This window comes from Dreissena polymorpha, chromosome 16 (assembly GCF_020536995.1).
Source record: "Dreissena polymorpha isolate Duluth1 chromosome 16, UMN_Dpol_1.0, whole genome shotgun sequence".
In the NCBI taxonomy this organism is placed as follows: domain Eukaryota; kingdom Metazoa; phylum Mollusca; class Bivalvia; order Myida; family Dreissenidae; genus Dreissena; species Dreissena polymorpha.
In genome coordinates this window covers 32593169-32605851 of record NC_068370.1, presented here as the reverse complement: position 1 = coordinate 32605851, position 12683 = coordinate 32593169, and the positions used below count along the sequence as shown (strand labels likewise).

The window sequence follows — 12683 nt, the reverse complement described above, 5'->3', positions numbered from 1 at the left end:
ACTGTGCCGAAAAGTATTCCTAAGTCGTTCGCAGCTCTGATTCGTGACAGTGTGACCAAGGCATAAGGGCCGATTTCCAGTTTATTATGACCAATATTTGCATTTATCGACGTCTCACGTTTTTTACCAATACTGTACAATAAGGTAATTATTATAATGATTGAATGATAACATAATTCAACGGTCCCTATTAGTACTTTCAGCATAGCAGTCTCTATCATCTATTTTAGATGAATTGTGCATACATTTTGTCAAAACTGCACCTTATTTCTTTACAGACTTTTACTACATTCTATTCAGTATCGCCTATCACTGCGTTTGTAATAACGGGATGCGTGTTTCCTGTTATGATTGAACACGCATTGCTTTATACCCACATGACTTTAATTTCAGCCGCTACTTTATGTTAGGTCTACTTCTCAATACCTTAAAGGAACCATCAACCACGAATGACGAAAAAACAAAAGTTCTAAAATACCGTGTTTGTTTACAATTATTAATTGATTTTTGATTGATTTTTATTCAGATTTAAAACACATAATAATACTATTAATAATATTATAATAATAGTTAATAGTAATAGTTTATATTGATTACAATATCACGACTGGAATATTACATTACTTGCAAAAAGTTGTTACGTTTTCATATTTTCATATATTCGGTTATAAAATTTTACTGGGTATGTATACCAGGTAACTACCAGTTAACTATAAATAACGCAAGTAGATTGATTATCATCGTCACGTGGTAAACCCAGGAATGCAAAATGTGCATGCGTAGTGAATTGTATTTATTTTATATATAATATATATGATCAATCTTCTTGCGTTATATATATAGTGTGTATATCGTTATGTCACCTATTTCGCGACGTACTTTGGATTTCACATCGCGAAATTTTGTTACCGAATATACTGAAAATATTGACTTTTTTCAAGTAATGTAATAAACCAGTCGTGATATTTTGATAAATATAAACTAATAATTATAAAAAATACGATATTTTAAAACTTTTCTTTTTTCGTCACTCGTGGTTGACAGTACCTTTAATCCTAAAGTGACATGGATACTCTTACCAATATCATAGCGACATGCGCATATCAACGTATGACCCCTTGTCACTCTATGATTGTTCTTTGCCTTCAGTATGCAAGCAAAATATTACATTTCGTGGAAAAATATATTTGTGCAGACATTTAGCTCATTAGAACGCTATTAAGCTCCATTTATTGGCGTACTTAGTTTGTAGGGTTGATTTATATCCAAACTGACTTAAGGTGAGTTTTGTGTGCAGGTTGTTGGAAAACGTTGACAACATAAGTTGGCATTAAAACATGGTTTTGAATGTGGATCTTTATCACGTGACGTGATATGAAAAACAAATTAACTTCTATTTTGGGCAAATAAGTCAACCCGCGATGTAACCGGTATGGAAAATAGTTTAACCACCGGTCCGTATGTACGACACTACGTAATATCACCATTCCAAAATGCCTGCCACGTACAAATTAAGCGAGATCTCAGCAAAACTAAAATCAATTCTCATGACAAATCATTTATTTCTTGTGAGTAAGTTGAGTACATGTTATCGACAGATGTCCAAGATAGGCCGTCTAGCCGATGATACTTGGTATGTTAACATGTCCGGTTTCTGCAAAACTCGTGAGGTCCATTTCCGTGAGGCGATACGTTGAACCCCAGTTTGCAAGGATGTTGTTGATATCACTAAAGTGAGCAGTTACAGATGTCCCTGACCCAGCGCCTCCGTACGTAAACATGAACATGAGCAATAGCTCATTGTTCACAACGAGAAAAACAGGATTTCCGCTATCTCCCACGATTTTATCTTCGTAAAAGAGGTGCCGAATGGACGACGTTTCCGGGACTGTCAGTGATACCATGTTTCCACTCTCATAACTCAAATCAGCCACTAAAGCCTTCTCCTCAAAATCTGTGTCCATCGCTGGTACTTTGTGAAATGGAGGTCGAATTGTGGTAAGGTTTCTTGGCATGACTTTTGCAAAAGATATCGAACTCGGCAAATCACTGTCAAGTTCGCCAACAACCATGTCATATCCGCTTAAGAACTGTGATCCATTAACGGGAACCCCCTGCGCTCGAGTTATTTTACGATCCACGACGTTGTTATGGCGATCAACAAACCTACAATCAAAGAACTCTTTTACTTTGGCTCACAACCTTTTTCATATGTTAGGTAAACACTATTTAATCAGCAATTACAGAAAAGTCCGTTATTGCAGTGATGTAAATACTATTTATGTTATTCCGAACAATGTATATATTTGAAGAAAGAGTTGGTGAGTCTTTGTAAGGAAATAATATGTCAATAGCGGAAACATATCAACGTGTTACGAATTACACGTCCTTTTCTGGATATATTAATTCCATATTGGGTAGAAATATGTGCTTTATTTATTGGAATGAAAATTAATATCCTTATTTCTAGCTGTTAAGTAATAGTTATCAGAGACTGCATCCTAAGAAATATATCTCCCATGTTTATTTGTTGGCAGGCGATTCTTTTTAATATAAAAGGGTTTATATATCTCAAAAGCACGTATCAAGTAAAGGCATGTCTTAAAAATAAATCTCATTATTATAAACAAGCACACCGCCTGTTTAAGAGTTTGAATTTAATACAATGACACAGAATAGCGTTATTGTGAGATTTTCGGAATACTATACATTTAACAATGTGATTGTATTGCGACTGGTAATATAAAGTGTGTGTAATATTGAGTTATACATAAAGATTGCCTTTCTAACCTGAGTGTTGTGTTGACGGACATGCTATAGTGACGCACCCATAGCGCGTGCCTAGGGCTTATCAGCACTCCAGCTTTCCTGTCGCCACTTTCACTATTCCACGGCGATATGGAGGTTAAATCAAGCGGATATGCCCAGCACTTTGTGTTCCGAACATAACTATTTTGAGCATGATCCTGTTTTGTATATATCTTCTTCATTTCGTCCACAGTGGCACCCGACCGATTAGCTGAGTACAAAAGGTCATCTATTCCGTGTTGTGCTGCAGCGAAGAAGTGTGTCTGGAATAGAATAAGATGCAACGAGTGATAACTTGTACTTTATATAATTAACTTATCACAGTCGTATTTATTTCCAAATATCGTTGGGAATATGTATTCCAAATGCATTTTAGTTAATCAATTTTGCAGTTGCGGTGATGGCTTAATTAATAATGAAATTGTATCAATATGTGTGTTAAATGTATTATGTTTTGCTCGGTCACTGTTCACAAACATTCCTAGTGACAAGTTCAACACAACTGGAACATGTATTCAAATGATAAATGTAAGTCAAACAATAATGTATTTGGTTCTAAATGCGTATTCAAGAAAATTGGGTACGTAGGTACGCAAACCATTTCGTTAACTGTTTCCTGTTAAGTTATTTTTCCACTCAAACAAGTAGGTTCAATAACGGAAATCTTTGATATCTATTAGCAACATATCCGTCTATGTTAAATTTAACCCATTTATGCCTAGCGTCCTGAAAAAATGACATTGCAAACAGCGTAGACCCAGATGAGACGCCGCATGATGAGGCGTCTCATCAGGGTCTGCGCTGTTTGCTTAAAGGAATTTCTGTAAGAATTATTCTAAATATAGAAACAACTATACTAGACATCCCTAATTTTGGAAATACATTGATCCAATTTAGAAGGATGGGAGAGTCCACTGGGCATCAATGGGTTAAGTTTACCATTATAATTTAGTATGATCGCATGTAGCTGACAATCATCGACAACTCAACCTGTAATACTTCAATCAGTTTCGGGTCGGCTCCAAAACTTTATGTCGCTATGGTTTGCTTAAAATTTATTTCGCCTTATTTGAAACTTATTGGTCGGGTACAAGTGTTGATCATGTGTAATCTAGACTTATATTGAATGCGTTTTGAAATGATGTTAAGTCCTGTGCGAATACACCTTTTAGCAATTTAAAGCGAGATTATACGATTTTGTCAAATATTTATTAATTTATATAAAATGTGTAAAAAAAACTTATTAAACATATATTTCAATATAAATTAAAACAAAAGTTAAGAAGAATATGTGTCGAAAAATGCGAAATAAGCCAGATATTTAATTCTGAAATCGAAAATGTCCGTACAGTCGAATTCGCCAGCATGTAAATCATGCATGTACGATGTGAATCTTAATTTAGTTTAACGGTTCATTTTAAATTCCTGCAACGATATCTTTTCATACGACACAAGAAAACTAACTAAAAAGACGAATGCTTCGGTTATTATGTACGAAATATCTTCGTCACAATCGGCTCGGGGCGCTAATTTGTCTTTGTTGCATTTTATGAAATTCGTTTTCAATGTATAATTGGTCTTGCCTATTTTGTGTTATTGTAACATATTTTATCAATATATTACAATTTAACACATATAAAAAATCGTATAATCTCGCTATAAATACCTATATGTGTACTCGCCTCAAAATAAGGTGGGGAATGTGTAGTGGTGAGAGCGATCGGCTGCTGGGAACCAAGTACTTGAAGGGTCGTGTTGCACGCTGGATTTGTTGTAACCCGGATGTGCGTTCCCTCTAATTTATGAGCGCAAAGAAGGTCAAAGATTTCACACCTGAAATAGTGAAACAATGATAAACACCCTTCTCATCGCATGCATCATTTGCTGTATATATTTATTGCCATTGTATTTTGAGATTTCTACGACTTTCTATGAGAACGAAATAAACAGGATACAAATACATGTCCATATATATTCACATTTGTAAGATTTTGTTGACTTTGTGGAATGCTGGGGTGGGATAAGACAAAGTTACTGATATAAGACATACCAACTGTATGCTACATTATTGTGACAAATGTATTTGGTTGTTTTCTGCTCTGTCGCCTGGTTGCTGTGACACAACTTCTGGTTCGAGGCGTAACACGTGTTCATTATGGTAGCCACATTTGCTGACTTGCACACATGTACTGAAATTGTTAAACTATGCGCATGTACAATGAAAGCTATATTACTATTTAATTAAACTGACACTTTGGAAAATATAATCGACCGGAGAAGTATTAAAATAATAGTTATAACTTAGATATATTATCTCATTAATTAGATTGAGATTAAAATAAAAGGCAATTCTTGTTCAACTAAATAAAGGTCAACGAATGGAATGGAACTTTACCTGTCAAAATGAAAATTGCCAGAATTCGAACAAAACACATTCTCATCACAAATGTGCAATCAATAATGAGCAGTTATATGGAAACAGTATATGTCTTAAATTAATATGTGCACCAGATAAATGTCCTGAATATAATAGTCTCGATCTTGATTTTAAAGGTCAAGCACTCGACACTTAGAGAAAGTTGGGTTAAGTTAAGCATTCTGATAACGATGCTCAATAAAGTCAAACGTGACCAAAGAACGTGATAGTACATATGTGCATAACCTATTGTACCAAATTTATATGCACTTGAACCTAGAAACACTCTTAACAACTCATCATTTTGTTTGGATATGAAACAACGATGTAAACTCTAATAGCCTTTCGAGTGCTACAATAATTATCGTTGCTGTGCAATATTAACCCATTTAATCCTAGTGGACTCTCCCATCCTTCTAAATTGGATCACATTATTTCCAAAATTAGGGATGTCTAGTATATTTATTTATATATTTAGAATATTTCTTACAGAAAAATTCCTTTAAGCAAACAGCGGAGACCCTGATGAGACGCGGCATCATGAAGACGACTTGATGAAATATTTATGTCAAAGTTTGTGTTTTAATGATGTTGCTTTCACATTTGTATCAGATACCAACTGACGTTTATTGAAAACTTCCGCGAAAAATACCTAAACCATGCATACTGATAATGAATACCTAGGCAATTCCGTTGAAACAAAATCTCTTCAACGATTGCGCTAATGGGTCCCCAGTAAAAATTGTACAGGCGCAGTTTGTTTCTCTGAGGAATCATTAGACAAACGAATTATTTATCTTGGAAAAAATGATATCATATATCATTTAGCAAACAACATGAGTGCTTATTGCCAATTGTAATAATGTAATAATGCGGTGACTAAGTTAATATGTACATGAATGCGATACATATTGAGATGTGTGAAAATTCCAAACACTAAACGTCGATACAAGAGGCAAATGCGTGATATGTATAAATATTTTACTTAATTTAAACCTATTCATTTTGGCTCGATTGCTTGGATAGCCTCGGTCTTATTTGAAACGCTCTCGAGTCCGTTTCCTGGGCCTTGAACCATTTTTGGGTGTCTTTGGGGGAGATCTTCAGAACGCTCCCACAGTGGGGATCGAACCCATGATTTAACTTCGCAACAGAAATTGTCTAAATGTGTTTGTGTATAATTTAAAGTGGTGTTAATCATGCAGTGAAATATTCATTTCAAATGACTTTGTCTGCATCCTGGCACTTTTGATTCATTTTATGGACGTATACTGCAGTTTTAATGAAAATTTTGTTATATCTAGAATTTGATTATTTTTGGTATTTAGCTAGAACCATATATTGTGGATAGAAAAGTGAAATAAAAATCATGCATCACCGGTGTTGTTAACTGAACAACAAGGCTATTTCAGCATTATTTCTGTTACGAATAAGGTAATAACATAAAAACATAAGACAATTGAAGAGAAACTGTTTAAAAGAACCTCTATTTCTCTAAAAATATATCATACTGATTCAATTTGGCTGCAAATTCATTTTTAAAACAACTTCAATCAAATGATAAATGTTTTATTAGTTTTTAACAACAACAGAATTTCACATATGAAAATTAATAAAATGCACACAAGTCAATTTTATTCTACATGCCTTCCCATATCTAGATTTTTATCCAAATTCAACCAAATATTTTATGAGTTATAACTTTATAAAAATATAAAAAGAAAAACATAGGTCACCCGGGTCGTTTGTTCACAACTGCAGTGTTACTGTATGAAGTAAATTACAATTAAAAAAGTATCAGGTCTAAACACATACAGGTACATGTATTGCTATATGCAAATGAAATAGTAGATTTAAATGTAAATGAAGTCACACATTATGTGTAACAAGATCAGTTAAAGTAGGTTAATAGAGCATCCAATTGAAAACAATATATATACCGCACATTTTAATGGGCATATCGGCGATATTAATTGTAATTCTCGACATGGCAATATATTGCGACATGCAAAAGCAAAGGTAGATTTAAATTTAAATGAAACCACAAATTATGTGTTGCAAAATCAGTAAAATTAGGATTATAGAACCCCCCTCTCCCCCCCCCCCCAAAAAAAAAGAATATATAGAATACATTTAAAGGGGCATATCAACGTTATCTAGTACTCCAAGATAGGAAATTTGTCTTAATTGTTGTGTTCAGCTATGTGGCCTGTTTTCGCGGAATCAGAAAATTCGTCCGTGATGGGGGGGGGGGGGGGGGTAGTAGATGTATTGACACCCATCCCATGAACATTTACATTTGCCGTCAATGGTGATAGTATTGTGAACAACACTATCGGCGGCAGGGAGAACAGACATCTCCAACAAATCTATATCACTGCCCAGGATATCACGTTTCACAAAATCCGCTGCATTCGACAATTACCTTCGAACGATGTAGATGATTGATTTAAGCAGCAAATCCCACTTGTAGTGGTGCAATGACAGCTTGTGAACAAACCGCTTCAATAATAGCATGACCTTGTGTGTTCTCCATAAAATAACCATATGACATCTGAACGGTAATCACGGGCCTCTCAAACTAATTGGTCAGTGCGTTCCCAGCCAAAATGCATTGCGTCCAATTTAACTTTATAACCACATAGTATGCAGCCTTTATGACTTTCAAAACCTCTACTTGATGGCCTTGTGGTTCTCTTTTGTAAAGAACTACAACTTTGCTTTGCAGCATAGCTGTTAATGCTTTTATCATTTGTGTACTGCTGACAACATTTGTATGTACTTTAGTGCCAACCTAAGTTACAAGATCATACTTCCGCTTCACACTTAAGCTTCATTTATTCCCTTCACTCCCTTCCACTGAATAGCACCCAGTTATTCTTGGAAATCTCAATCTCCTCCTTGCACATTTGATGTGTTTGCACTCGTTATTTTATCATTTATGACAAAAAGAGACAGTAATAACGTGTTTAATGCTCTGATTTGAAATGCTGCAATTAACACAGAAAGGGTCTAATATAATGGCATTGTTGACGCAACCATAAAAAACAAACAAGCATGAGGCAGTGTTTAGCACACGCAGGTCTGATGGGTTTGTATAATGGTGGTCTGTTTTTATATTGTGTTGTTTTTTACGCTTGAGCTTCAATAACGGAATACGAGGTTATAAATGGGATATTTATTTAAAACAAAACATAAAAAATCTATTTATTATGAAATTGCGAAAAAGCATAACACGTTTGAGTCAATAGTTTTGCACTTGCGGTCATTGTATTAGTGGTCATTTGGACGCCTTGTTGGATTTCTCTGTTACGTAATATACTAACATAATTTTTATCATCATAATGTGTTATTTGCCCCCCAAAACCTAAGTATAGACACCAAAATAATGAAATTTGAGTGGATACTCACATAGTTATCATCATTAATAGGTTTTGGCGGCCATCTTGGACGCCATCTTGAAAAAAAAAACTTTCCGGTGGTCCGATTTTGGTAATTTTTTTATTTGTTATAAAGGACATTCTACCCTACCAGGATCGGTTAAAATACCTTTTGTAGCAATTGTTGGGGGGTTGAGTGGTGTTTTTTTCATTTATTGACTCGACTAAAAGGCTAACATACTAATATTATATGATATACTTACACTGGACCTCATTAATTGTCGCTTATCATTAAACATTATACATAAGGAAAACAATTAATTTCAAAGACATAAAAAATGATTCCGTCAAGTTGTTTTACATCAACAGAGGCATAGCAATGACAAATCTCTGTGCTGGTGCAGTAAACCAACGTGGGGCTCGAATAAACAATATAAACTATACAGAATATTTCATTATTTTGCGTGTTCATAAATCCTAGTAGCAATTTAAATATTTGTTTACTAAAAATATTAAAGAGATAAAAGCCGTTATGAGACGCATGGCTTTATGTACAAAACAAACAATAAATATGTTTTTATTTAATTTGCTTGTATTCACTATTAAAGATCAACTCAAACGAGGTGGTAATGCTCCCAATGAATTGTATTTAGTTACAATATCAGGATTTTTTTCGATGACTTTGGACTCGAATTGCTGCGATAGTAGTCATATGAGAAATAATGGTGGAGTTTGGTGTGATAATACATCATGGTTAACAGACCGCTTAACATAAAGAGATATTTGCCCATACATGCATATGTCAAGATGATTTAGCCGACATTTCTATCATAATCACAAGCGGATCTAGGTATTTTGCTGCATGATATTAGATATATTTTTCAAAACAACATGTATAGATCTATCATATTATACCCACCTATGTTACATTCATTAAAAAGTTACAGTTGAAAGAAGCATATAATTTCCCCTTTAACAACACTGTTTCAAGTATTATTATTTATTACATTACATAATTAAGAGCTCTTGGAATAGGTTATTCATATATTTTCAATGGTAACTTTTTCAATTTTGAAAAAAAATCCTTTTTGTGGGTGCTAATTAGATTATTGATTTATTAAAAGATTGTAAATGCATACAATCAGTATATGATTTAGTAAACGACAAACAATTTTTTATCTTTATGGAAAATAATAGTAGTAATGTCGAATGTACTCGCTTTAAGCGTGCGTGCATTGACAGCTCACAATACTTTGATAATATAATAGTTTTTATGTAGTGTCCGTGCATAAATTATTATTTATGAAATGTCCTGGTGGTAAAGAAAAGGTCATAGACCGGACGGACTCGTATGCCACGAAGGAAATAACTAAGACAATGATTGATTGAAAAAGGGCATTTATTTTAAAATGCCATAAAAAAGATTAAAAACAGAAAACATATTTTACTGAATGGCATAATGGGCGGTAAAACCCGGCTGGCATAATGGGCGGTAAAACACGCCCGACAAGGTATACAAGAACAGAATAAAAAGACATGTAGCAAAAGAACATATCATAAAACACATTTTAAGTCTCATATTTAGCAAAAGAACATATTGATACATGAGACCAAATGAATATAATACATAAAAAAATACACATAAAAAACAATTCCGTTCTAGGCGGAGAAGGGGTGGAGGTGGGTATTGAAAATAAACTCTATTAATTGTACTAGCAGCTGCAAGTAGAAATCCGAGCGCATAATGGCCAAGATCAATATTGAATGGCCAAAGGGCTCACGTGATCTTTTAACTTAAGCCGATTGGTTAATAACAATATTGCAATATGTCCAGCCATCTTTATTTACCAATGGTCCATCGTTTTAATGTCAGCAATGTATTGTATTGCTGAAGCCTATACATAAATATGAACGAAATTTGTGGAATAAAATAAAATATATTAAATATCTTACAAAAATTCCATTTTTCAAATGCTGCTTACTTCATTTAAATTCAAAACGACCAAGTTAACGCTGATATCAACGTTTACTCATATTCGTTGTAGAACACAAATTGTGACTAAGTGTCGTATCAACAAAACTGTTGAGAATATTGGAAATGTTTTCAAAATTGTAAATGTATGTCGTATATGTATGAGTTTCCGATTGCAAACAAAACAAACGAAAATATTTTCAATAGTAAAAACTATAATTTTGTTGATTTTTAGTATTACTTCTTATTTATTTTACTGAGTGAGAAATAAGAAAAACATTCATCATGGACGTGTTTAACTTTAAATCGCAGCACTTTACGCAATTCAAGTAACCATATAAAAGAACAATTGAATGAGTTGAACAGATTGGCAGGTATCTCCTGTAAATAAATAAGTGTTCATGCAGTCGGAATTAATGTAAATATATATATATACGTTATATATATATATACACACGTTATATATATATGCGCTTGTATATGTAATACTAGATCTATTCAGTTTATAACTGTACTATTCTTTTGCAAAATATTGAAAGAAAGGGACCAGGTAAACACATGGACTTTGTGCAAATCGCTTGTGGTCCAGACTAGCGTCTCAAACTGTAGAGGATATTATGATATATTAAACTGCACGTATATATTTACTGACGTTGGAATGAGAAGATGTGTTTACTTTCTTTTTAATTTAATAGACTCTGGTCTATTTTGTTTATGGCACATTTGTTGAAAACGCTGATAACCATAGAGATGAGACGTGTACGTTAGGTAAAAATACTACAGAAAGAGATGAATGTAAGTCATAGCCACCATAAGCTCAACTGAAGTTAAGAGTTATGTATTGGAAAAACACAAACAGCCATGTTAAGTTCTGAAATTGCCCGCGATGCGTAAAACTCGGCTTGGATACATCCCTTGTAGCCTTTCAGGACAGATTTTCTTGACTAATCATTATTTCAAACGTCTGATTAGGTCTAATGTATTTATGCATTGACTGGCGCGGGGATGAATTCAATGATTTCAAATCATGCCGTTTGTTTGATAAATTCTGTGTTTCCTGTGGATGTGTTTGTTGTGTTTGATTCCAAAACATGATTACGTTTTTTCAAAAACATGAGACTCTGATAATGAACGCCAGTGTACGTTAATTAAATTTACTGTAGCTTGATGTAATAAAAAGTATGGACAAGGTTCGTTAAGGGTTGTTATTTTCCTGAAAAAAATAAAGTTTTTTTAAGTTAATGATTGCATTTATTCAACATCAAACTATAAAGAATACGACACGAGCTTTACGTTTATATGGTTATTGCATTGTTCTTCGCATATATTACGTCACAATAAACGTTCCAAACTCGCATGTTTCTTCGAAAAACGCCGATTGCAAGAATTTTGAATTTTTATAATCATTTTATCACAACAGCACACACGTGAACAAAGTTGATTTTTCAAAACGCTGCAATACATTTAAGTAATTTGATCGTCAAAAGCGTTATATTTTTGGTTAACGCATGAGCTCTTTGTGAAAAATATGTTTTTTTCTTCTAATTCGAAATTTGATTGAATAGTTTTTTGGCGTCGCCCTGGAGGGCGGCGACAAGTATGTAATGCATTTTTTTTTCGCTTATCGGAGGAGAAGTTATTTTACGGATCAATGTATATATTTTTGTTTTAAGAATATCTTGCATAGTGGTGATTTTTTAAGTAAATTAGTGTAAAGTACTGCATTTGTGCCTATTACATTTATTACAACATTAATTGCCAATAATGCAAAGCTAATTGTTTTAATTAATTACTGATCCACAACTGATCACAGGGTAAAGATCACAGGGACAGGGCAAATACGCGAAACTTTCTGGTTTTGTATAAAAACAAATGATGTTTTGTATAAAAACAAAACATTATCAAAATATTTTTATTTTGTGGTTTTTCTAATTTGCTTATTTAGTGGAGAATCCATGTAGTACGACATTTGACGACCTATCGCGCAAGCAAGTTTATTGGAAGGCGTAGTGGTACGGAAACGTACAATGTATTAGTTTATTAATAGACATGTATTAACGATCTCTATACACAACTTCACCAAATAGCAGTACATAAGTGAATGTCA

General features: G+C 33.7%; 1 protein-coding gene across 1 annotated transcript; it reads right to left on the bottom strand.

Annotated features, from left to right (window-relative positions):
* Positions 1 to 1542: 1542 nt before the first annotated feature.
* Positions 1543 to 5368, bottom strand: LOC127862206 (uncharacterized). Its single transcript, XM_052401215.1, has 5 exons — positions 5204 to 5368; positions 4859 to 4997; positions 4491 to 4641; positions 2791 to 3071; positions 1543 to 2166 (listed from the first exon to the last, which is right to left on the bottom strand). The coding sequence occupies exons 1-5, from the start codon at positions 5247 to 5249 to the stop codon at positions 1617 to 1619; spliced, it is 1167 nt and encodes a 388-aa protein (XP_052257175.1). The 5' UTR covers positions 5250 to 5368; the 3' UTR covers positions 1543 to 1616.
* Positions 5369 to 12683: the final 7315 nt, after the last annotated feature.